Here is a 25,402-nt window from a genome sequence, read left to right on the forward strand (position 1 = left end):
ACCAGACAGATGACAAAGTCTAAAGCCTTAAGCTGCAAAAATTGGACCCAGAGACAGGACTATTTCATAGCAGTTCGTACAGTTTGGCAAACCTCCTCATCCCATCACCTGAATATTTAGGTGACCCGCCTTCCCACCAGCCCTACCCGAGCACTGCCTGGAAAGAAACAAGGAAATTGAGCATCACACCTGACTCTTATCAGATGGAAGCAGAAACTCCAGAGCTGTACCAGCACCAGGGGGACGGGCATGAAGTCCCAGGATGTCCTCTTATGCAAATGTAAGTGCCCCATCTCAACTCAGTATTCTATAACATTTTCCAATAGCCCCAATTGAAATAAATGGGTTGGTCAAATTGAGAGCATCGCTCTCCCATGTAAAGGGGGCAGGGAAAGAGAGAAGGAAGGTAGGAGAGAGGGGAGTTCTAACTGAGCTTGCAAAAATGCTGACTCCCCCCCTTCATGATGTTTATCATCTATAGTCTCAAAATAAATGTAGAAATAATGACACATATAAATGAGGTTCCTTACCACGTTCAAAGAAAATAATAATAGTGCTAAAAATACACCATTACTCTGGAGAACCTATTTATGAAAAAAGATTATGAGTACACATGATATAATGTACTGAGTCTGGCATTTGTGACTCTTACTGGTAATTTTTATTGGAGACGGTCATCAAAAATCATCACTGCAGCTACTCGAATAATCATTATAATCAGTGCCTCCTATTCCTCTTAAATGAGGACTGACTTCTTGCTCCCCCATGTGATTACTAATTTAACTGCTGTTAAAAGAATTTATGAGTGTCCCCTCCCTTTGAGACATCCCCTGGGAGCTTGAATGTCATTCTTGGTTATTCCCAAAGCATCTGAAAACGAGAAGTGGTGCCACTGTCTTTGCTAATTATCCAGAGTTACTTTGATTTCCCTCTTGAAGAAATGGGTTTTTCTTTATATAGAGAAGTCGCCTAATTCAGTTGCTATTTTCATTGCATTCGCTCAAATATCTGGATTTAAGTAGATTATTTTTTAGATACATGTTTTAATCATCTACAGATTACATAAACTTTCAGCATTTTCCACAACGACTTCTTCCATGTTTGATACCTGAAGATAAAGATGAAACTATTTACACATGACCAAAGTGTGTTAAAAGTTCAGAAGGAATAAAAATTATGAATATGTGTGTAAAGTTATTATATATATGTTTTTAATCTAAGGAACTAAATTGAATAAATGATACCCTAATTCCACATCCCTTCTTTCAGTTTCCTTTCCTACATAGGTACCCCCTCTACAAAAGTTGATGTATGTTCTGGAAAAGAAATGCAGCTCTATAAAGTGAAGATAGCATACGTTTTAAAGTGTACAAAAATGTTATAAAACTTCTTTTGATACTTCAAGGTTCTCACTCAACTGTGTGTTTTTGAATTGCATTCATTTTCTACATACACACCGATGTTTTGCTGGCTTCTGTTGAATAAAATTGCTATAATCTGTCTCTACCCTCATTTACCAGAAGTTTGCTCCCATAGTGACAGTCTTTTAGTTAGTTACCAGCCTCTGACTTCTACATGGATCACCATAATCAACAACGCTGTGTGTGTGGTCCCCACTGACCCAAGAATGAACAATTCTGAAATATCTTCCTGGGCCCTGTTTTGGGGAGTACATGAACACGTTTAATTTATTTAAACCAGGATGGATCTTTTTCAAGATTTCTTTTACTGTATACATTCTGCCGTCATACATTGTACTTCAGACTGTGGACATCCGTCTTATCAATATGGGCCACGTGTATGAAGTATGAATGATGAAGACTGCAACAACCAATTAAAACAGATTTAACTTTCTAGAACTAAACCTATTTGTCCTTGATTTAACACCTTATTTTTTTAAAGAAATCCAAATAGTAGTCTAGATTTGAGACAGAAAAGTGCACTAAATATAATCCATACCAACAACGAAATTCAGAAATGGTCACCAAGAGAGAGACAAGTTAATTTTAATTTAATCTTACTATCTGAATGTCTACAACAGTGATAATGCCGATAATGTAGTTATTGAGGTGACAAAACCCTGACACATATCTTGAAGCAGAGGTTGGGGGATGACCTCCCAATCTTGCTTTTCCTCCTGGGCACCCGGCTGGCGGGATCTCAGCCTCCTGGCAGTTAGGAGTGGAGAAGTGGCCGAGTTGTAGCCTGACTCACCTGTGGTAACAGAGCATCTCCCCGTCTGCAGCCAATCTCTCCACCACTGTGCACTTGTCCTCATTGCACTTGTCCTGAATGCTTCCCACAGCCCTTTCTGTCTCAGAGATTGTAGTTCCTTCTGGTGGAGCATGAAATGAGGATAAAATCCTGGAAATTGTGAGAGAGGAAGCCAACAAAGAGAAAAGGGATTACAATATAAGAGAAGATGCCGCAGCTATTAAGGAAGTGTTTGCATCCATATTGACTATTCATTGATCTAAAGGCAATATTTTAAGCGTCCATATAAGTAAAAAAAAACTTCCTTGGAAATTCTCCCAATATGGAAGTTTTTACTTATAGATTTCATAAGGGTTTAAATTGATATTAATCTTCTGAGTCCATGTCTTAAATTAACGATGTTGACATTAATAATCATTATCATTAGGGGTGCCTAGGTGATAGCTCAGCTGGTTAAGCGTCCAGCTTTGGCTCAGGTCATGACCTTGTGGTTTGTGAGTTTGAGCCCCACGTTGGGCTCTGTGCTGACAGCTCAGAGCCTGGATCCTGCTTCAGATTCTGTGTTTCTCTCTCTCTGCCCCTCCCCCTGCTCTCTCTCTCTCTCTCTCTCTCACAAAAATAAACAAGCATTAAAAAATATAAAAAATAAAAACTAATCATTATCATTCAGTAGTCTTTCAGTTCTTTAAAATATTAATTTTAGTGTTTTCTAAAATCATTACTTACCTCTTCTGTCAACTATAGCTCACATTGGTTATGTGGCTAGATTTTTTAAGAAGTAGGTTTTTGATAATATTTACATTTTAGGTAACCCCAAATCATGTACATTTTGTGAGACGAGATAAGTTTGTGTTCCAAGATGTTTTGTCAACAGAATTTCCCCAACCTGGATAATGGCTGTTGTTTACAAAAGTACATTTATGTAGACATTTGATGAAGGTTTATGCACTTCCGGGGAGATGGTATTAGCAGCTCGAACCAAAATTATCTAGGATGTAAGTGACAAGAATTCCCCACGAGAAGACTTAGAATTCCTCAATTTAACTTTTGAATTAAAAAAAAAATTCAGAATCATCTTAGATTTTTGATACAGTAGAAAATATTTATCACTAGACCTATGTCTCAGGACATAAGTAAAACATCAAAGTGTGTGATCCGCGTACTTCAAAAGAAAATGAGCTGCTGTGAAAATCGTCCTTCAGGAAGTTTTTGGGTTTGAATCTCTGAAATGGCACCTGCTCTGCTGAATTTGGGAGAGTTTGATGGTTTTTCTTATTTTCATGGTCTTGAGAAGATTCAGGGTGGGCCACCCAAGATTTATGCACTTGAGATGCTCTCTGCCTAGAGCATCCCTACCTATGGCGTCAGGTCAGTCGACTGCCTCTGCGGCAGCTGCAGAATGCGGGGCCCTGTGGTGTCATTTGAAGTCTGTCTTAATTTTACAGGTGGTCAGACCTTGTCTTATGACTGTCTTGCATCTTCTCTCCCCCCTCACCGCTAGGGAGATTTTATTGTCTCTGGACACAGGGGCCATGGAGACTCCAGAGCAGTTAGGTAGGGAGAGGCTGGAAGCACAGGTGACTTAACATCTCACAGAGTGAGCCTTGATCGGCTAGAGATCAAAGCTGACATAAATTATTTTCCCGATCTTACTCCGTGAAAAACCGGTGCTGGGCTGATGTGCCTGCCTGGTTGGTTGATTATGTTGACTCACCATTCCTGATAAATGCGTCCAAGTGATATGTGAATGCCTGTGTATGCGTGAATGTGTTGTTTCAAGCCAGGGAGTCAGTGGTGGTTTGTCACTGTAGCGCTGGGAAACTAATACCACTGACAGCACAATTATTTTTAGAAAATAAATGTATGTAAACCAAGTCAAAGGGTAGAAAACGCTACAGTTTTCATTCTTGACTTTGATTTCTCAATAAAATGCATAGGATTGGTAGAAGTGCAAGTGTGAGGTTAGCCCTTCTGTTCCAACTCTGTTCACTTAACTAGACTCAAAGAGAATGGCTTTCTGCTGGGAAAGTTACTGCTCCATTGTACGTACGTAGCTTGGTGCAGCAAATCCGGCCATAGGAAAACACACACGCATATACACACATGCACAGAAAAACACAAAATCAATTCTGTATATTATATAGTTTTATATATTTATAAAGAAGAAAGCCTAAAGTCTGAAAGCCTAATGCTATCAAGCTCTTGCCAATTTTGTCTGTAAAGACTAGGAATATCTACCAACCGGTGTGACTTTTCTGTTTTCAGCTAGCTATTCTTACTTAAAATAAAAGTAAGGAATTAGCCTATGAAATGGAGTGTCACAGTTCCTGTATTTGGCTTATTTCTGACTTCTTTGAAAATGTCATCAATCTACTTTATTTCCAGGCATTGCCTTACCTCACAACCCACGCCCCTGCTTCCTCAGGACATTGTTAGCAGATTTTGCATGCAAAGGCAGAGATAGGGCACAGAATGACTATTAACGTGTATTTATTTATTCATTTATTTATTTATTATTATTATTTTTCTTTATTGGCCATGGTGCCCTTGAGGCTTGGTGTCACTTAAGGCCAATGATTTTTTGGGAGGGCCTGGATGGCTCAGTTGGTTAAGTGTCCGACTTCAGCTCAGGTCATGATCTCACGGTTTGTGAGTTTGAGCCCCTCATGGGGCTCTGTGCTGACAGCTCAGAGCCTGGATGCTGCTTCAGATTTTGTGTTTCCCCCCTCTCTCTTTCTGTCCCTCCCCAGCTCGCACTCTGTCTTTCTGTCTCTCTCTCTCAAAAATAAATAAACCTTAAAAATAAAAAAAAATTAAAAAAAAATAAGACAGTGACTTTTTCTTTTTTTCTTTTTTTCTTTTTTTGGTGGTCTACTAACGTTTTACCCCCAAACACTAAACAATAATCCTCAAAGAAATGCTATGTTGTTATGATTTTGTAACACTGATGAGTAATTCTACACAAGTGTTTGCTAAGAGAATATGACATGCAGAAACTTAATTTTATTAATTTTATATCATACCAAGATAAATACCAACATTTTGTTTCATGTACATGCACCAAATGAGAGGGATAAAAAAATGGAATCGCCTTTCATACATTTTCTTTTGTTTTGCCACATGTCCTATTTCCACATATATCTAAGCATTTTTTTGTTTAGTTTTTATTTTATCCTAAAGGTTTTTTTCCTGTGATATAAATTTACATAAGTGCAAGATACAAATGGATTCAAAAATTTTCAGAAGTGGAAAGACAAAATACTGCAAAAAGTAAAAATAAAACTTTAATTGTTGAACAAAGCATACATATAGCAACGAAGAGGACCCGGTTCTTTACCATATTCTAAGAAATGGTTCTCACACATCTTCTCCAGCTCCCAGAATTTCTCTTCTTTGATTAGAAATTACAAAAACCCAGTAGCCAACTTATGTTACACTGTAAAATGTGTTTATATTGAAATCACTGTTTACTACTTAAATACGTGTACTTTTTTGTGTTAACTAACACATCTTTGTATTAGGGAAAGCTCAGTATTTGAGGTTGGGAATAGAAAAGCTTAAGATTGTCCCATGGATAACCATGGGATTTTTAACTATTTATTGCCTCTGCACTTAGCAGAGATTAGCTTTTCAGGAGCAAATAAAAACCCTTAAAAGAAGACACCTGTAATTTTAAATTTACATGAATTTGAAAGACTGACATGCCTTATTTAGGAAACTCTTCAATGCATCCTTCACATCCTTGTTCCTTAGGCTGTAAATGAGGGGATTCAGCATGGGTATCACCAGGGTGTAGAAGACAGAGGCCATTTTATCAGTATCCAATGAGTGGTTGCTCCTTGGTTGCAAATACATGAAGAGAAGGGTCCCGTAGAACACAGTGACAGCCATCATGTGGGAGGCACAGGTGGAAAAGGCTTTTTGTCGACCCTCTGAGGAACGTATCCTCAAAATGGCAAGGACGATGTTGAAGTAGGATATTAGAACAATAATCATAGAGAAAAGCAAATTGATCCCTGCAGAGGTAAACACTACTGTTTCTGGAATATGGGTATTGGAACAGGACAATGACAACAAGGGGACATTATCACAGTAAAAATGGTTGATTACATTAGAAGAGCAGTATGATACAGAGAACACACAGGAGGTGACAGTCAGTGCTGTGGTCAGACTGTAGAGGTATGTGAGGGATACCAGCAGCAGACAGATCTGTGGAGATACCACCACCCCGTAGAGCAGGGGGTTGCAAATAGCCACGTAGCGGTCATAGGCCATTAGAGCTAGCATGAACGTCTCAGCCACAATAAAGACTAAGAACCCACCCAGTTGGGCTGCACATCCATAGTAGGATATGGTCTTCTTTGAAGCCAAGAAGTTAACCAGCATTTTCGGGGCAATGACAGTAGAATCGCCAAGATTGATGATAGCCAAGTGCCTGAGGAAGAAGTACATGGGGGTTTGAAGCTGAGAGTCAACACTGGTGAGGGTGATGATGCCCAGGTTCCCTGCCACGGTCAGCCCATAGATCACCAGGAAAACAAAGAAGAGTGGAATCTGGAGCTCTGGGCGGTCTGAGACTCCCATGAGAATGAACTCAGTCACCGGGGTGAGATTCTCTGGGGCCATGTATTCAGTGGCTTTCATCTTCTAAAGGAGAAAATGGAAGGAGATTAATAGATGGTAAAATCAGGTTTTCTGGTATATGCTAGATTGTAAACTGTTTCATTTAAGTTGAATTTCTTTTTTGTTTACAGTGAAAGGTGTCAGAGTTTAATTTTATTTCTCCTAATGTTTTAACAAAATTCAGATATTTAAACTCTCTAAAGACCAATTTCAAGTTGTTAGAACTGTTGTACCAAGCTATTAATTTTTCAGTTCTGTGTTGTATATAATTTATATTAGATGAATGTACATTAATGTACTATATTACATGTCTTAATATTCATAGGCATATTTAAAAATATTAATTATAACATTGCATAAATATATATTTACATATACACGCATATGCCTCTGTATATGTGTATGTTTCCAATGATAAAAGATAACTGCCTATAAGAAGTTGATGACCCAGAGTGATTTACAGTTATTTTTTCCTTACCTGCCACTGGCTTTCTCTTCAGCTCGTAATGTGTCATCATCTTTGGGATTTCAATATTTCTGCAGGAAATATTTTGACTGTGTTGGTTTTTCCTTATCAGTTTCTATCTAACCACACTGCTTCAGCTGTCCCCCAACAGACTACACCTCAGTAGTGTTCTTTCTTCGTGTCATTCAGAAACTGAATTTTTTAAGTTTAATCACATTTCCTTTCTTCTGCCAAATAAACTAGTTCTTTGTATCACTCCGACCTCTACCTGCGATGACACTTCTGTATTATTGTCTTCTGGCAGCCCTTTCTTGTTTTCTAGCTCATACCTCTTTCCTTTACATTGTTCAAAGCCTGTTTTGATGTTTGGAAAAAGTATCACTTGTAGGCTTGGTTTGCTCAAGTTTGATAACTTTGTTTTACTTGTACAGAGAAATGATTGGAGAAGCATGCTAACATTATTCAGTATGTAGTGTACTATGGGCCCAGAGCTATGCTAGCCATTTCAAAATAATAATCTCGTTATTCGGCAGGAGTGTCCTAGGAGATGGATGAAATTATTTCCATGTCCGATGAGACGGTTGAGGCTCAATGAGCTTAAGTCACGCAAAGAGACTGTGTTGAGTACTGATTAACGCTTTGGTTTTGTGGTTTTGTTTTACGTGTTTGTTTGGTTGATTGGTTGGATGTTAGTCCACCAATTTCTAGCTGTGTGGTTTTTGCCAAGTATTCATACCTGTGTTGTGTGAATGTCATGAGGTAATACACGTATGCAAGTTAGTACAGAGCCTGATAACAATGAAGGCAAAAAAAAAATAGTACCAGCAGTTACTGTTATTAGCGTATTTTGAATGATTTTCCAATGTGATTTCCTGCTTGTGTCCCTGTAATCCATTCTACCTCACTGAGGAGTTTTTTAGTTAAAATAGGAATAGCAACGGATGCCTCAGTAGCTCAGTCGGTTAAGCATCCAACTCTTGGTTTTGGCTCAGGTCAAGATCTCATGTTTAGTGAGTTCGAGACCCGCTTGGGCTTGGTGCTGACAGCAGGGAGACTGCTTGGGATTCTGTCTCCCTCGCTCTCTGCCCCTCCCCCACTGACTCTCCATTTCTCTCTCCAAAGAAATACAAATAAACTTAAAAGAAATAGGAATAGCAAGTGAATTGCAATTTTGCATATCCAAGCAACTGGGGCACGTGATATCTAGCTACACATTTAACAAACAAATCAGTTGTGTTGTTTCACAACTTGGGTTCTCTCACAACTTGCTTCTCTATTAAAAGTGTGGTGTGTGTTTGTTTAGTCAAAGATACTTTAGGGACACCAGGCTTGCTCAGTCAGTAGAGCATGGGACCCTTGATGTCAGGGTTGTGAATTCTACCTCATGCTGGGTATAGAGATTACATAAAAATAAGATCTTTAACAAAAAAAAGATACTTCATTCCATAAATCAAATATATGTTTGATGAGCTTATACAACTGTGTTGCACTAAACATCCCATGTCTCTTGTCCTACCACTGCATCTGAAAAGAAATGCACAGGTAAGTTTATGATGAAAATCACTGTGGCAACACTCACTTTAGGCAAAGCATTTCCTGAACAAAAACAACTCAGTGCATGTTTCACTCTGGGTTATCATATATTCAATAAGTGTATTCTTAATTTAACAAAAAAAAGCACCAACAACAGTAATTGTGGACTGGTTACAATGAATTCATGCGATTATCTTTTGAAAATAACATATTTGCATATACTCTTAGCTCTTTTGAATTCATTTTTAATGAAGTATTACTAATGGTAAGTTGTTTTTTTATTTTGGTAAGTATATCTCAAAATAAAAGATATTTTGGGGCGCCTGGGTGGCGCAGTCGGTTAAGCGTCCGACTTCAGCCAGGTCACGATCTCACGGTCCGTGAGTTCGAGCCCCGCGTCAGGCTCTGGGCTGATGGCTCAGAGCCTGGAGCCTGATTCCGATTCTGTGTCTCCCTCTCTCTCTGCCCCTCCCCCGTTCATGCTCTGTCTCTCTCTGTCCCAAAAATAAATAAAAACTGTTGAAAAAAAAATTAAAAAAAAAAAAAAAAAGAAAAAAAAAAAGAAAAAATAAAAGATATTTTGACTTGTACATGCCGTGTTTCTCAAGTGTGTTTCTGAAAAGAAATATTTTATAGCTCTACCAAAATATTGAATTCTCAGTAAAAAAACAAACAAAAAAACCCTTTGAAAATATACTTAATGTTAATCATTTGATGGTACAATGTGGCTGAGAAATAACATTGCATATTAGTTTTTAAATATCTTCCGAAATGATTTCAAGAGCACAGTCCATTCTTCCCCAATTTGTCTGAAAGTGACTTATACATGGGCTATGTTAAGGGCAAACTGTATCTTCTGCTGAATTCTCAGCGTCCACCAGCAACGTACAGACTGTTGGGTCCACGTCTTTCCATCACATGGTTTATCACCCTGGGCAATGTGGGAAAACAGGGAGAGGAGAAACTAGGTTTTTTGTTTGTTTGTTTGTTTTTGTTTTGTTTTATGTTAGGCAATCTAGTAGGTCTTTCTTGGAGAAGAAATCTTACATTTCAAAGACACTTAGGAAGCTTCCTATCTGGTGTAAATGCCTTCTAAAACATCTCTTCTGCCAGCTCTGAGGCAGAAAGAATGCCTCCTCATCCTAAGTTGAAATGGACTCCTTGCAATGTCTATTGGTTATTCTGTAGAAGTGCTCACACTTTTGAATTTATCAGTAGGGGGCCTGGACACCTTTGTTTGAGTCGTTTCCCTGTCCCTTCCACCTGGCCATCAGGGGGCAGAGATTTGAGTCCTCAGGGGAAGAGAATAGAGCAGACATTTCAGTCCTGAGTCTGATTTGAATTGGTAAACCTCCCCGAGTACTTCGGTCGTCACACCCAGAATGAGCACTTCGTAAATCGTTGGGTTGAACCTACCTGTGCACAGAGGTCTGCTGAGACCCACTTCTAAGGTTCCGCAGGAGGTCTTTTGAAGAGTGTTACAAGTGTCTGAAGTCCCTGTAGACCCGCACACTGAACTAAGCTGGTTTATGGCTCCAGTTCCCACACGTGCACCCAGGAATTCCCAGGGAAAGTTCTGATTCCCCGGGGACGGGAAGACCAATTACTCAAGTCTCCACACAACAACTGCACCCCAGGGTGAAGATGTGGGGTTAGCCTAGGGACACAGGCAGGCGATCATACTGAGTAACCATCACGTGCATTGAGTCCACCCTTTGTGTGTGTGTTTGTTTTGATTCGTCCCTCGTATTGGTTGGGCGGTGTGGCTGCTGGTCCTGGGGTGAAGCAAATCCAACAGTTGGAAAGCCCAGGATTCTGGCCCCAATGCTCCATTGTACTCTGAACACTGGGGACAAAACTGAATGCAAAGCTTCCATTCGGGGGCGAGGAACAAGCCTGATATATTTGCCATAAAAATCAGACGATATACAGCATGCGTTCGAAATGCGCATCACTCTAAGAAGACTAAATATGAATTGTTCTATTGAAATTCAGAAAGCACCCATCATATACCTGATCCTGTTGCCGGTGTTTTATTAAAATTATTCGATGGAAATTGCATTTTTCAGAAAACCTTGTGATCTCTTATCAAGCATTTAAAATGTTATAAGTAAATATTGATAACATTTTTACTTTCCTGTTTGTATGGGGCTTTCTAGTCTGTATGCTTTACAAATGAAAATAGTACATCTAAATGCCTTTGTATTAATAGCTTCTAAAATAGTGCCCAGGAAAGAGTAGGTGTTCAAAAGATTTTTACTGACTACTGACTGATAAATGATAAAAAGTGAATGAGTGAATATAATAACCATCTTAGAATTCTGAAATAAAATAGGAAGGATTTTTAAGTGCTTATACTCTATCTTTAAGATGATTTTCACTTTGGTGAAGAAACAGTGACAACTTGCATATCATTCTCTAAGATACTCACTACTTCTGTCAGGATACACTGTTTCTTCTTCATCTTGGCCCATTCTAGGCTCCAGAACCACTGAAGTAACAGACAACTTGCAGACCATAAAGAGGAAATAAAGATTTTTACAAATCTCAAGTTACTCATGACAATGAATTTAAACCCTTGAGGTTCTTTCCAGAGTCCAAGTACCCACAAGAGGGTTGTGTTGTTGCGTCCTCTCCGATGACATTTGCCGATTGTCTGTCATGTGACCACAGAGAGTCGGTACCCCGCTCAGTTAACCGTACTTTCACTCCCTCATCAGCTCTGCCAACCCCCCCCCATCTAATTAGCATTCCCACAACGTTGTAAAATTTAAAAAAAAATAGTTACTTTTGCATTTTTCATTGTTATTGATGCTTTATATTACACTTTGATCTCTTATTTAAAATGTTTGTTGCATAGGAGGTGTTGTCCCTTTCCTAAGTTGTGAGTACCATATATAAACTTACTTTGGTCAAGCAAATAAAGTTCTAGGATAAGACAGGACCATTCTGAATCACAACATTTCACCTTTCAACATATTTATAAGAAACATTGCACACATCTACATATACATACACATACCTATATATGTTCAGGAAATTATAGTACAGACACCATACTTCTATCCCTCACCTTAAAGAATAGTTTTCTCATACATGATTCATTATTTACTTTATTAAGTTTATTTATTTTGAGAGAGAGAGAGCATAAGCAGGAGAGGGGCAGAGAAAGAGGGAGAGAGAGAATCCCAGGTAGACTCCTACAGCCAGCGCAGAGCCTGGCACCGGGCTTAATCCCACAAACCAGGAAATCGTGACCTGAGCCAAAATCAAAAGTCAGAGACGCTTAACCCTGAGCCACGCATGCGTTTCTATGATTCATTATTTTAAGGTAATTTACATATTTAATTTATTACATATAAGCTGAATTATATGTAATTAATTACATATAAGCTGAATATGCACTAATCCATTATCCCCATTCACATTCCCTCTGCCCCATCTACAGACAAAGTTAGTGACTATACACAACCTTTTTCTCTTTTTTCCAAATCTTTTTATTTATATGTTATCGTGATCAGAAAACTTAAAACTTCATAGGAGCTCTACACTCTTGACCAATATTTAAGTGCACAACACAGTCATGGTGATCATAGGCGCAATGTTTTATAACAAATCTCTAGAACTTAATCATCTTGCATAACTGAAACTTGATACCTGTTGCTTATCAACTATTTCTCCCTTCCTCCAGTCCCTGATGGCCACCATTCCACTCTCTGATTCTATGTATTTAATTATTTCTATACCTCACATAGATGGACTCATGCAGTACTGTGACTAGCTTATTTCACTTAGTATAATGTCTTCAAGATTCATCCATATTGTCTTTTGCAAAATAAAGAATGTATTTTCTGTTATAGTTTTGAATACATAAATTATACATAGTATCGCCAGTTATGTGGTTTTACAATTTACGTAAGTGAATTCAAGATGTTTCCCTCGTTGTGATTGGTACATACATGTGTAATTTAATTTGTATGTATTACTGATAATAAATTTTGTCTATTACATGAAATAAAATAATACCTTTTCAATTTCTTTATGACATCTTTTATACCATTTTAAATTTGGTGCAGTCACATTAGTTGTGTTTGCAAATTACCTAACTTGAACAAAATTAATTAATTCTGGGGAGTAATTTTAAATGCTCTGAAAATATTAGCAATGTAACTATGAGTTTTCCTAAATTAAAACATATTTGCTGTTCATAATAAATATTAAATAGGAATACAATTGACTTTACATAGTCACAGTCATTTTATTTACTTTTATCACAAAAATGCCTTTTCTTATAAAATTGAATCTTCTTTGATACCCCTTCATTTTTCTATTAATCTTGGCCCTGATCATATCACATTATCTGCTTTGCCACAGGTAAATTTTATCTGCACTTTGTCATTCATACGTAGCTTGTTATTGTTTAACTATATACTTATGTACTTATTAACAAAACACTAGAATTTCGAAGGTATTTAATTTATATTGTATACTGAATGTCTTTTTCTGCAAATGCACTTAGAAGTATGACTTATACATAGAGGTCAATCTCTAAATATACGTTGACTCATTTATCCTTGCTTTTCCCTCTGAAGGAACACAAAACAATGTTTAATGTTTATAATCTTATTCATAGGAACCACACAGTGCAATAAATTAAGGGAAGGTATGCATAGTTTTTTTCCACATCCTTTGTCCTGCATAGTTTACATCTTTGTTCCTCAAGCTATAGATCAAGGGATTCAGCATGGGGATAATGAAGGTGTAAAATATATGAGCCACTTTATCAGTGTCAAAGGAATGACTGGGCTTAGGTTCCACATACATAAATATTAAAGTCTCATAAGACTCTGTGCCCACTGTCAGGTGGGACCCACAGGTGCAAAAAGTCTTGTGCTGCCCTCTGCTGAGTCTGTCCTGACCATGTCTAGCAGACTCAACAGGTAAGATGCGAGAACTATCAAAAGGACTAAAATCAAATTAAAAACGGAGAAAATCAAGGTGCCGGGGTGGCTCAGTCGCTTAGGCATCAACTCTTGATTTCCCGGTCCAAGGTATCTCGCCATCATGATCTCACAGTTCATGGGATCAAGCCCTGCATCAGGTTGTTCACACAGAGCCTGCTTGGGATTCTCTCTCTCCCTCTCTCCGCCCCTCCCTTGCTTGCTCTTTCTCTGAAAATAATTAAGTAAACATTTAAAAAAATAAAAATAAATAAGACCCGACAAAATCAAAATCATCAACTCAATCATGCCTATTTGAGCAGAGGAAAGATAAGAAGAAAGGACTGTCACAGTAGAAATGATTGATGATACTATAGTTGCAAAAGGATAAACTAAAAATGTTTATAGTAAATAGAAGAGAAACAAATGTGCTGTAGAGATAGGGGATGGCCACCAGGACCTGACACACCCTTTGTGACATGAGGACTGGATAGGGCAGAGGGTTACAGATGGCCACATGGCCATGTAGCTACCATAGGGCGTAGCCAATAGAATGAAAATTTCACTAACAATGAGGATAATGTAGAAAGCTACCGGTGTGGTGCACAAATAATCAGAGATTGTGTTTGCTTCCATGATAAAACTTATTAACACTTTTGGTCCTAAAATTGTTGAATAACTCAGATCACTGAGAGCCAAGTGTTTGAGGAAGAAGTACATGAGTGTTTACAGCCTAGAGTCCATCTTTGTGAGGATGATCATACCCGATTGCCCATCACTGAGACTGGGTAGATGAGGAAGAGCCCAAACAATGGAGGCTGCGGCTCAGGATGGTTTGTGATTCCCATGAGAATGAATTTGTTCAGCACTGTTTGTGGTTTTTTTTTTTTTAATGTTTTTATTACTTATCAATTTTGAGAGACAGAGAGAAACAAAATTTGAGTAGGGGAGATGCAGAGAGAGAGGGAGACAGAATCCTAAGCAGGTTCCAGGCTCTGAGCTGTCAGCACAGAACCCGACCTGGGGCTCGAACTCGCAGACGGGGAGATCGTGACCTGAGCCAAAATCGAGAGTCAGACGCTTAACCGACTGAGCCACCCAGGCACCCCAATGTTTTTTTAATCTAGGTTTATTGGAAAACCTATTCCGAATAATCTGCATAATAAACAGCTTCCTTGTTATATCATCCGTGTGTTAGTGTTGTAGCATAGAAAACTAATATAAATAAGATAAATCCAAATTTCAAATTCACGATATTTTAAAATAAACCCCCAACCCACAACAAAACATATATAATAATTTATATTGTTATAAAGAGACAGAGAGAGAGAGAGACAGAGAGAGAGAGAGAGAGAGAGGAAGAAAGTAAGGAAGAATGGAAGATTGGGCCAGAGATAGAGATAGATCAGTGTTTCAGCAGTATTACCCTGGGATATTTGTTTTCCAAAGAACAGTTGACACTGTTTTGAGGTATTTTGGTTGTCATAACTTGAGGAAGCATACTACTGGCATATTATGGGCAGCGTCCAGTGATGCTGCTAATAATCCTACTATATTAGGGCTGTCTCCTACCTGACAAAGAATTAAACAACTCAAAATGCCAATGGGGCCAAGGCTGAAAAACTGCATAGACAGATAGATAAATGGATAGATGATAGGTAGATAGATGATTAAGTGGATAGAAAGATAGATAGATATATAGATAGATAGATAGATAGATAGATAAAGGCATCAAACATTTTAAAAAATGGTAAAAACCATAGATGTATAGGTGGTTATCAAATTTTTCTGTTTGTTGTTTGTACAATGGTGATTACATAATTACATTTACCAAATTAAATTCACATGATATAATATATTAGTTATGTACAAAAAATTTAAAACCTCAGTGCCAATGATCTGTGGAAACATCTAAAACCGCTGTTGTAAAGCATAGTTCTGTTAGACCCCTTATGCCTACACATGGTACAGGATGAAACAATTAATACACTTGACTGACATATGACAGAAGTATGTAAGCAGGAAACTTTAACAAATCACAGTAGAGATTATTTGACTTTATTTAGAGAATTATCCCAAGAAATATACATAAGTAGATGGGGTCTCTGCTATACCTAAAATGGTGGTATATGCAAAGGAATACTTTGAGCAAATGATATAAATTATCTTACTCCCTGTTTCCATATTAGCAAAATCATTTTTTTTTACAAGACTGCTGGGAAAGACAAATGAAGTGAGAATTGGTTCAATGTGTTTATGGTACCTGGAAATAGCTTTCAAATATCATATACATAGTGGGGTTTTTCACGTGTTTTTTTTCAGAGGCGATAGTATGTTGTCTGAAACAGCTTATCTCTAAATATGCACATATAAATTCTTTTTGTGCAGCTTCTTTTCAGGGTTATGATGATGAATAGTTTGTTATCAAGTCAAGTAGTATGTTATTCAGCTAATTGTCCCCAGTCCCCTCACCCTGTCACATCCCAACTCCATGACTAAGATTGGACCATCACTGTGCTGTTCTTTTGGATAAGTTGTTTCTACTTTACATACAATATGTAATAAAAATTTACCTAAAACCAAAACATTTCCTCCCCCCACGTGCATTTTCGTTACAACTGACATACACCAAGTTGTTTGTAACACATCAGACATATATTGATTGTAGGAATCTAGGAAAAATATGAGGAGATTGAGCAAACTGGGAGAAAGTGAGGTTACTGGAATTGGTTTTATATAATAAAATTTTATAAAAATTCCCTTTGGATAAAGGGATAAAATTTTTTAAAGAAAAAATGTGTCTTATGCTTACTATATTATTCAACAGACTACTGTCAAGGTAAATGACGCAGACAAGCTTATAGATAGATAGATGTATATATAGATACAGGTTTATAGATTCTGGAATGATATTTTAAGTTTTTCTTCACATTAAGGCCACAAAGAACTACATACTCCTAGAATAGCCTATAACATGCACAAGCATAAGTATAATGAAATAAAAATATATATAAATATCCCTAATAAACTACTAATTAAAAATATCAGAATAAACTGAGGATGGCAGGCTAAAGTAAAAGAATAAATGTTTTAAAAAATTGTATCATTGCAGAATTCTACAGAAGAAGGAAGAAATCAGGAAGGGAAAGAAGGAGGAGGAAAATAAGGTATGCTGGAATTATATTGAAACTATAGATCAATCTAAAGATATTGGACATTGTTACACTAGTAAATCTTCTATTCCATGGACATATTTGGTTTAAATTTTCATTGATTCTTCCAAGTTAAATTTTTATACATATTATTAATGACGACTCATATATTTGTATTAGATTTTAATAAATTAGGGATTTATTTTATTTGTTTTATAAACATTATTGCCCCTTCAATTTTATTTTCTAATTGTTATGGGTGGGATGTAGAAATAAAGTTGATTTTTCTAAATTTGTTTTGTATCCAGCAAATTTACTAAATTCACTTATTATTTTTAATAAATTATTTATAGATTTTTTCTATGTAGTTAATCATAACATTTACCCCCAAATTTTTTTAATGACAGTATGTGGTTTCCTATCTTTATACTTTTTATTTCCTATTATGGTGAACCAGCTACAATGTCTAATATATATTGAATATACATGATGAGTCTGGGTCTCTAAGTCTTAGGGTCAATTTCAGAAGGTAAGTGTTCAATGTTTCCGTTTTACAAGTTTTCTGTATGTTTTTAAATGCAGTAATATGTGTCCATGATTATAATACTGTACAAGTATTTTCACTAACTTCAATACCTCTGTGTTCAATCTATTTATTCCCCCATATGTAAGATTTTTATAGATATCATTTATAACACTGATTTCTTCTATTCTACTCAGCTTGTCAGTTTATTACAAGTTGCTGTTGAATTTTATCAGAAACCTATTTGTTTTCTTTTAACTTATAAGAATGTTGATTTATGGATTTAAGTAATGGGTTTTCACGTGTGAAATCAGCCTTGCATTCTTGCCTACATGCAGTACTCCTCAACTGTATCAAACATTCTAAACCAAAATGGGTCACTTATATAAAGTGCCAAATGAGTACAGTTCAATCTCATTTATATTTGCATATGCCAGTGTGATTTTGGGAGAGCCTAGTGTCTTTCACCTGGTATTATGTCCATTCATTGTTCACCTCCCTGGCTTTCTTTGCTTATTCCAACTCATGGAGATATTTTCCTCTTGTTCAAGAAACGTTGTGGTTTTGGGGCACCTGGGTGGCTCAGTCTGTTAAACAGCTGACTCCTTATTTCAGCTCAGGTCATAATCTCATGGTTCTGCTGGTGAGAAGAAGCCCTGTGTCCACCTCTGCACTAACAGCAGGGAGCCTGCTTGGGATTCTCTCTCTCTCTGCCCCTCTCCCTATCTCTCTCTTTCAAAACAAATAAATAAACATTAAAAAATAGTCTAGTTTTGTTAAAGGAATTTATACCCATCATTAAATTCTTCTTCTTGGGTATTACCCTGGTTATTAAAGCTTTTGCATTTCCATATACATTTTTATATTAACTTAAATATTTAAATACCGACTGGGATTGGATTGTTACTGTGTTACATCTATAGGATAATTTAGGGAGAACTGATCTCATCACAGCATTTACTTCTTCCAACCAAAGGACATGACATACTCTGACATCTATGTTTTCTTTAATAACTCAGTAATGTCTTTGTAGTTTCTGACAACAAATCACGCAAATTGTTTATAGATTTTTTCTTGGATACAGATTTTCTTTTCAGGTGTAATTAATAGTATAAAATTTCATTTTTACAAGTCTTTTGCTAGTTTCTAGCAAAAAAACTGATCTCTTATATGGAGACCTTATATATACCAACTTTGCAAAATTTAGTTGTTATTTTTAATGTTTCACCTTGAAGTTCTTTTGAATTCGTATTGTACACAATTACGCAACTTAAAAATAACCGTGCTTTTATTTATACTTTGTTAAGCATGCACATGTTCACAAATCATAATTTAACAGAAAACTGCCCATCCCTTCAAGCGATAGTACAGGTTACAGAATGTTAGTTATAGTATACATTGGATAATACATCATTTATTGTTAGCATATTTTACTGTGAATTTTAAATAAAACACAGGCATACTTCTTTTATTCTGCTTCACTTGATTATACTTAGCATCATATATTTGTTATGTGTGTGTGTGTATGGGTCTGTGTATGTTTTAAACAAATTAGAAGCTCAATTCTTCAGTGGAAGAAGTAATTTCAGATGTGGTAGAAACAGCAAGAGAACTAGAATCAGAAGTGTAGCCTAAAGATGTGAATGAATGGCTTAAATATCATGATAAAACTTTAATGGATGAAGAATTGCTTCTTATGCATGATCCAAAAAAATGATTTTTTCACATGGAATCTACTCCTGGCGAAGATGTTGTGAGGTTGTTGAACTGGCAACAGTGGATTTAGAATATTACATATACATGGGTGATAGAGCAGCAGCAGGGTTCGAGAAGATTGACTCCATTTTGAAAAGAAGTTCTACTGTGGGTAAATTCTATCAAACAGCATCACATGCTATAGAGAAATTATTCATGAAAGGAAGAGTTAATAAATGCAACAAACTTCATTGTTGATTCATTTTAAGAAATTACCACAGTTGGGCACCTAGGTAGCTTAGTTGGTTGGGCGTCCAACCTCAGCTCAAGTCATGATCTTTCTGTTCAGAGTTCAAGCCCTGCGTCAGGCTCTGTGCTGACAGCTCAGAGCCTGGAGCCTGTTTTGGGTTCTGTGTCTCCCTCTTTCCCTCTCAATCTGCCTCTCCCTGCTTGTGCTCTGTCTCTATCTCTTTCAAAAATAAAAATTTAACATTTTTTAAATAAAAAAAACAGAAAATACCACAGTTACCCTAACCTTCGGAAACCACCACCCTGACCACTAAGCAGCCATCAAGATGGAGGCAAGACCCTCTGTGAGCTAAATATTATGACTCTGACTGCTCAGATGACAGCATTTTTAAGCAATGCAGTGTTTTTTTAATTAAAACATACACATTGTATGATCACCTCTAATGCTAAAAATACTTAACAGACTATAAAACAGTGTCAACATAACTTTTATATGTATTGGACAACCAAAAATTCATTTAATTTAGTTTATTGTGAAATTTGCTTCATTGTGGTGGACTGGAACCAAACCCGCAATATCTCTGAGGTATGCCTATGTTTGAACACTTTCTCCAAGTACTTTGTAGGGCATTTTTCACCTTTTTGTTCCTCAAGCTATAGATCATCAGATTCAGCATGGGTACAACCAATGTGTAAAATAAGGAGGCCATATTATCAGTATCAAAGGAATGAGTAGATTTCAGCTGCACATATGTAAAGAATAGAGTGCCACAGATTAAGGCAATCACTGCCAGATGGGATCCACAGGTGGAGAAAGCCTTGTGCCTGCCTTCTGCAGAGTTCATCCTGAAGATGGCAACAGAGATTAGAATGTAAGACACAAGGACTATGAGAAGAGATGACACCAGATTAAAAGCAGAAAAGATCAGAATTATCAATCTACTTTCATGGGTGCCTGAGCAGAACAAAGCTATCAATGGCAGACTGTCACAGTGGAAATGCCTGATGACATTACGGTCACCAAACGATGAAAGGAACATTTTCATGATGGTCAGCAAAGACAAAGAGACACTATAGAGGTAAGGTATTGCCACCAGCACCTGACAGAATCTTTGTGACATAACAGCTGTGTAGAGCAGAGGGTTACAGATGGCCACATAGCAGTCATAGGCCATTGCCGACAGAATGAAAATTTCACTAATGATAAAAATACTGAAAAAAGTGAGTTGGGTGGCACACCCATTAAAGGAGATTGTATGTTGATCTATAGCAAAATTTACCAGCATTTTGGGTCCCACAGCTGTTGAATAACCAAGATCAGTGAAAGCCAGGTGTCTGAGGAAGAAGTACATGGGTGTTTGTAGCCTAGAGTCTATCTTGGTGGGGATGATCAAACCCAGGTTATTCACTACTGAGATCACATAAACAGTGAGGAGTAGTCCAAATAATGGAGTCTGTAGCTCATAGAGTTTTGAGTTGTCTTGAAAAGAAATTATAAAAAACCCAGTAGCCAACTTATGTTGCACTATAAAATGTGTTTATATTGAAATCACTGTTTACAACTTAAATATGTGTACTTTTTTGGTAACTAATACATATTTGTATTAGGAAAAGTTGGTTATTTGAGGTTGGAATAGAAATTGGTTACGATTTTCCCATCGAAATTTATGGAGTTTTAAACTATTACTTCCTTGGCACTTAGCAGACATTAGCTTTTCAGGAGAAAATGAAAACCCTCAAATAGAGACAATTGTAATTCTTATTTACATGAATTTGAAAGACTGGTATGGTTTATTTAGGAATTTCTTCAATGTATCCTTCACATCCTTGTTCCTTAGGCTGTAAATGAGGGGATTCAGCATGGGTATCACCAGGGTGTAGAAGATAGAGGCCATTTTATCAGTATCCAATGAGTGGTTGCTCCTTGGTTGCAAATACATGAAGAGAAGGGTCCCGTAGAACACAGTGACAGCCATCATGTGGGAGGCACAGGTGGAAAAGGCTTTTTGTCGACCCTCTGAGGAACGTATCCTCAAAATGGCAAGGACGATGTTGAAGTAGGATATTAGAACAATAATCATAGAGAAAAGCAAATTGATCCCTGCAGAGGTAAACACTACTGTTTCTGGAATATGGGTATTGGAACAGGACAATGACAACAAGGGGACATTATCACAGTAAAAATGGTTGATTACGTTAGAAGAGCAGTATGACACAGAGAACACACAGGAGGTGACAGTCAGTGCTGTGGTCAGACTGTAGAGGTATGTGAGGGATACCAGCAGCAGACAGATCTGTGGAGATACCACCACCCCGTAGAGCAGGGGGTTGCAAATAGCCACGTAGCGGTCATAGGCCATTAGAGCTAGCATGAAAATCTCAGCCACAATAAAGACTAAGAACCCACCCAGTTGGGCTGCACATCCATAGTAGGATATGGTCTTCTTTGAAGCCAAGAAGTTAACCAGCATTTTTGGGGCAATGACAGTAGAATCGCCAAGATTGATGATAGCCAAGTGCCTGAGGAAGAAGTACATGGGGGTTTGAAGCTGAGAGTCAACACTGGTGAGGGTGATGATGCCCAGGTTCCCTGCCACGGTCAACCCATAGATCACCAGGAAAACAAAGAAGAGTGGAATCTGGAGCTCTGGGCGGTCTGAGACTCCCATGAGAATGAACTCAGTCACCGGGGTGAGATTCCCTGGGGCCATGTATTCGGTGGCTTTCATTTTTTAATGGAGAAAATGGAAGGAAATTAATAGATGGTAAAATTGATTGTAAACTATTTCATTTAAATTAGATCATTTTTGTTAGTAATCAAAAGTGTGAAATTTTCATTGTATTTCTTGCAATGTTTGAACAAAATTCAGAAATACAAACTCTCCAGTAACCAATTTCTGATTGTTAAAACTGTTGTACCAGGCTATTCATTTTTTCCCATTCCATGTTGGATATAATTTAATTTAGCTAAGTATACATTAATCTACTATATCATAAGTATGAATATTTATATGCATATTTAAACATTAATTATCATATTGCATGCATATAAATATTTAAACATGCACACACATGCCTTTTTGTATGTTTTCAATGATAAAAGATAGGTGCGTAGAAGAAGTTAGGCATCTGGGTGGCTCAGTCGGTTAAGTGTCCAATTCCTGATTTTGGCTCAAGTCATGACCTTACCGTGTGTGAGATCCAGTCCCGCATGGAGCTTTGCGCTGATAGCCCAGACCCTGCTTGGGATTCTCTCACTCTCTCTACCTGCCTCCCTTTCTCTCTGTCTCAAAGTACATAAATACACAAACAAAAAAAGTTGATGAGCCAGGATCACTTTCAGTGACTTTCAGTTATGTTTTCCTTAGCTGCCACTGGCTTTCTTTTCAGCCCCTTCCTGGTCATCATTCTTAGGAATGTCAATATTTCTGTGGGAAAAATTTTGAGTCTGCTGGGATTTTCCTTATCAGTTTCTACCACACCACGCTGCACCTCACCAACACACTGCATCTCAGTAGTGTTCCTTCTTGGTGTCATTCAGAAACTGATTTTTGAACTTAATCACATTTTCTTTCTTCTGCCAAATAAACCAGTCCTTTCTATCACTCTGACTACTATCTGCTCAGACACTTCTCTAATATATTGTGTTCTGACTGCCATTTCTTTTTTTCTAGCTTATACCACTTTCCTCTGAATTTTTTAAAACCTGTTTTGACGTCTTAAAATATTACTTATAGATTTTATTTGCTCAACGTTTATCACTTTGTTTTACCTGTACAGAGAAATGTGTGGAGAGGTGTGTTAACATTATTCAATATGTAGTATGCTCTGAGCCCAGAGCTGTGGTCCCCATTTCAAAATGACGATCTCATTATTCTGCAGGAGTGTCCTACCAGATGGATGTAATTAATTCTATGTCTGATGAGATACTTGAAGCTCAATGAGATTAAGTCATGCAAAGAGTCTGTGTAGAATGTTGATTAATGCTGTGGTTTTAGAGTTTTGCTTTACGTGTTTTGTTTGCTTTTTTGGTTACTTCATTGGTTGGATATTAGCCCACCAATTGCTAGCTGTGTGATTTTTATCAAGTGTTTATATGCCTGCGTTGTGTGAAACTACGGGATAATACACGAACATGAGATAGTACAGAGCCTGATAACAAAGAATGCAAAGTAATTGGTACCACATTTATTGTTTTTTGAACAGCATGTTTTGAACAATTATCTTTCTTTTCTTTTCTTTTCTTTTCTTTTCTTTTCTTTTCTTTTCTTTTCTCTTTTCCTTTCCTTTCCTTTCCTTTCCTTTCCTTTCCTTTTCTTTCTTTTTCTCTTCCTCTCTTTCTTTCTTTCTTCTTTTTTTCTTTTTTAGAGAGCACGATCAGGACAGGGACACTGAGAGGGAGAGAGAGAATGCCAAGCAGGCTGTATGCCATCAGCACACTGCCTGAATCAGAATTCGAAATCATGAACCTTGAGATCATGACCTGAGTCGAAATCAAGAGTTAGATGTCCAACCAACTGAGCCACCCAGGAATCCCCGTTTTGAGCAAGTTTCTGATGTGGATTCGTGTTTGCATCCCAGTAACTCATTCAGCCTCACTGAGGAGTTCATAGTTGAAATAGGATTAGGAATAGCAAATGAATTATAATCTTGCATATCCAAACAACTGGGACATGTGTTATCTGCTATATATTTAACAAACAAATCAGGTTGCGTTCTCCCACAAACTAGTTCTCTTTTAATACTGTGGTGTTAATTTTATCATATATCAAATATATGTCTGATGAGCTTATCCAACTCTGTTGCACTAGATATCCCATATCTCTTTTCTCCCACCATTGAATCCAAAAAGAAATTCACAGGTAAGTTTATGATTTAAAAAATCATTGTAGCAAGGCTCACTTTAGAAAAAATCATTTTCTGAATAAAGCATTTCAGTTAATGTTTCAGTCTCAGATATAATATACTCAATAAATATATCCTTATTTTACAAAAGTAAAAAAAAAATCAACAACAGGAATTACAGATTGGGTACTATGAACCTGTGCAATCAGCTTTTGAAAAGGATTTATTTGCATATACCTTTACCTATTAATTTTATTTTCTACTGAAATATTAACTAACGGCAAAGCTAGGGTTGCTTTTTATTTTGGTAAGTACATGACACAATAAAAGTTATTTTGATTTTTATATGTAGTTCTTTTCAAGTATGTTTCTGAAAAGAGATATTGTATAGTTTTATCCAAACAATAAATTCTCAGGGAAAAAATAAAACTTTCAAAATATACTTGATGTTCATCACTTTATGGTACAATTGGGTTGAGAAACATTATTCCGTATTAGTTTTTAAATAGCTTCTGAAGTGATTTCGGAATATATTCCGTTGTTTTCTCACTATAGAAATTTGTCTTAAAATTATTTAAACATGGACCATGTTAGGGACACACCATGTCTTCTTATGAGCTCTCAGGGCTCAGTAAAAACATCAGTAACAACATCAGTAACGCCAGTTGACATTAGGGAATCTTTCCTTCATGGGGTTTGTCACCCTGGGAGATGCGAAAATCATGAAGGGGACAAACTTGTGTTTCTTGATGCTAAGCAATGTAGGAGGTCTTTCTCAGAGGGGAAAAAAATTATCTTTCAAAGACACTTAAGAAGTTTCCTAAGCGGTGTAGAGTTCCTTCTAGTACATTAATTCTACCAGTTGTAAGGCAGAAAGCACTCCTCTGTAACCTAAGGTGAAATACAGTCCTCATAATGACTACTGTTTATTCTGTACAAATGCTCACACGGTCCAATTTATCAACAGAGATTCTGGATACCATTGTTTGAGTCATTTCCCTGTCCCTTCCACTTGGCCATCAGTGGGCAGAGATTAGAGTCTTCAGGAAAAGAGAGTAGAGCAGGTATCACTTCAGTCCCAAGTCTGATTGGAATCAGTAAAGCTCCCAAGATACTTGGTCTTCACATCCAGAGTGGGCACTACGTAAATTGTTAGGCTGAA

The 25,402-nt window shown here is 37.2% G+C and overlaps 3 protein-coding genes and 1 pseudogene across 4 annotated transcripts; all 4 read right to left on the reverse strand.

Moving 5' to 3' along the window:
• Positions 1–5,892: 5,892 nt before the first annotated feature.
• LOC132662523 (olfactory receptor 8J2) lies at positions 5,893–9,751 on the reverse strand. 2 transcript variants are annotated; one of them, XM_081790170.1, is made up of 2 exons: positions 9,742–9,751; positions 5,893–6,830 (listed from the first exon to the last, which is right to left on the reverse strand). In XM_081790170.1, the coding sequence occupies exons 1-2, from the start codon at positions 9,749–9,751 to the stop codon at positions 5,893–5,895; spliced, it is 948 nt and encodes a 315-aa protein (XP_081646296.1). The 2 variants fall into 2 exon arrangements, with proteins under 2 accessions (XP_081646296.1, XP_078290184.2); XM_078434058.2 differs by lacking the exon at positions 9,742–9,751 and having other exon boundaries at positions 5,893–6,840.
• A 3,738-nt stretch (positions 9,752–13,489) lies between these two features.
• Positions 13,490–16,383, reverse strand: LOC132660694 (olfactory receptor 8K3-like; annotated as a pseudogene).
• A 3,557-nt stretch (positions 16,384–19,940) lies between these two features.
• LOC132660693 (olfactory receptor 8K3-like) lies at positions 19,941–21,104 on the reverse strand. The gene is made up of 2 exons (XM_060604477.2): positions 21,044–21,104; positions 19,941–20,875 (listed from the first exon to the last, which is right to left on the reverse strand). The coding sequence occupies exons 1-2, from the start codon at positions 21,102–21,104 to the stop codon at positions 19,941–19,943; spliced, it is 996 nt and encodes a 331-aa protein (XP_060460460.2).
• A 54-nt stretch (positions 21,105–21,158) lies between these two features.
• LOC132662522 (olfactory receptor 8J2-like) lies at positions 21,159–22,106 on the reverse strand. Its single transcript, XM_060607980.3, has one exon. It carries the CDS (start codon positions 22,104–22,106, stop codon positions 21,159–21,161), a length of 948 nt encoding a protein of 315 aa, XP_060463963.3.
• Positions 22,107–25,402: the final 3,296 nt, after the last annotated feature.

This window comes from Panthera onca, chromosome D1, assembly GCF_046562875.1.
Source record: "Panthera onca isolate mPanOnc1 chromosome D1, mPanOnc1 haplotype 2, whole genome shotgun sequence".
Taxonomy (NCBI): Eukaryota; Metazoa; Chordata; class Mammalia; order Carnivora; family Felidae; genus Panthera; species Panthera onca.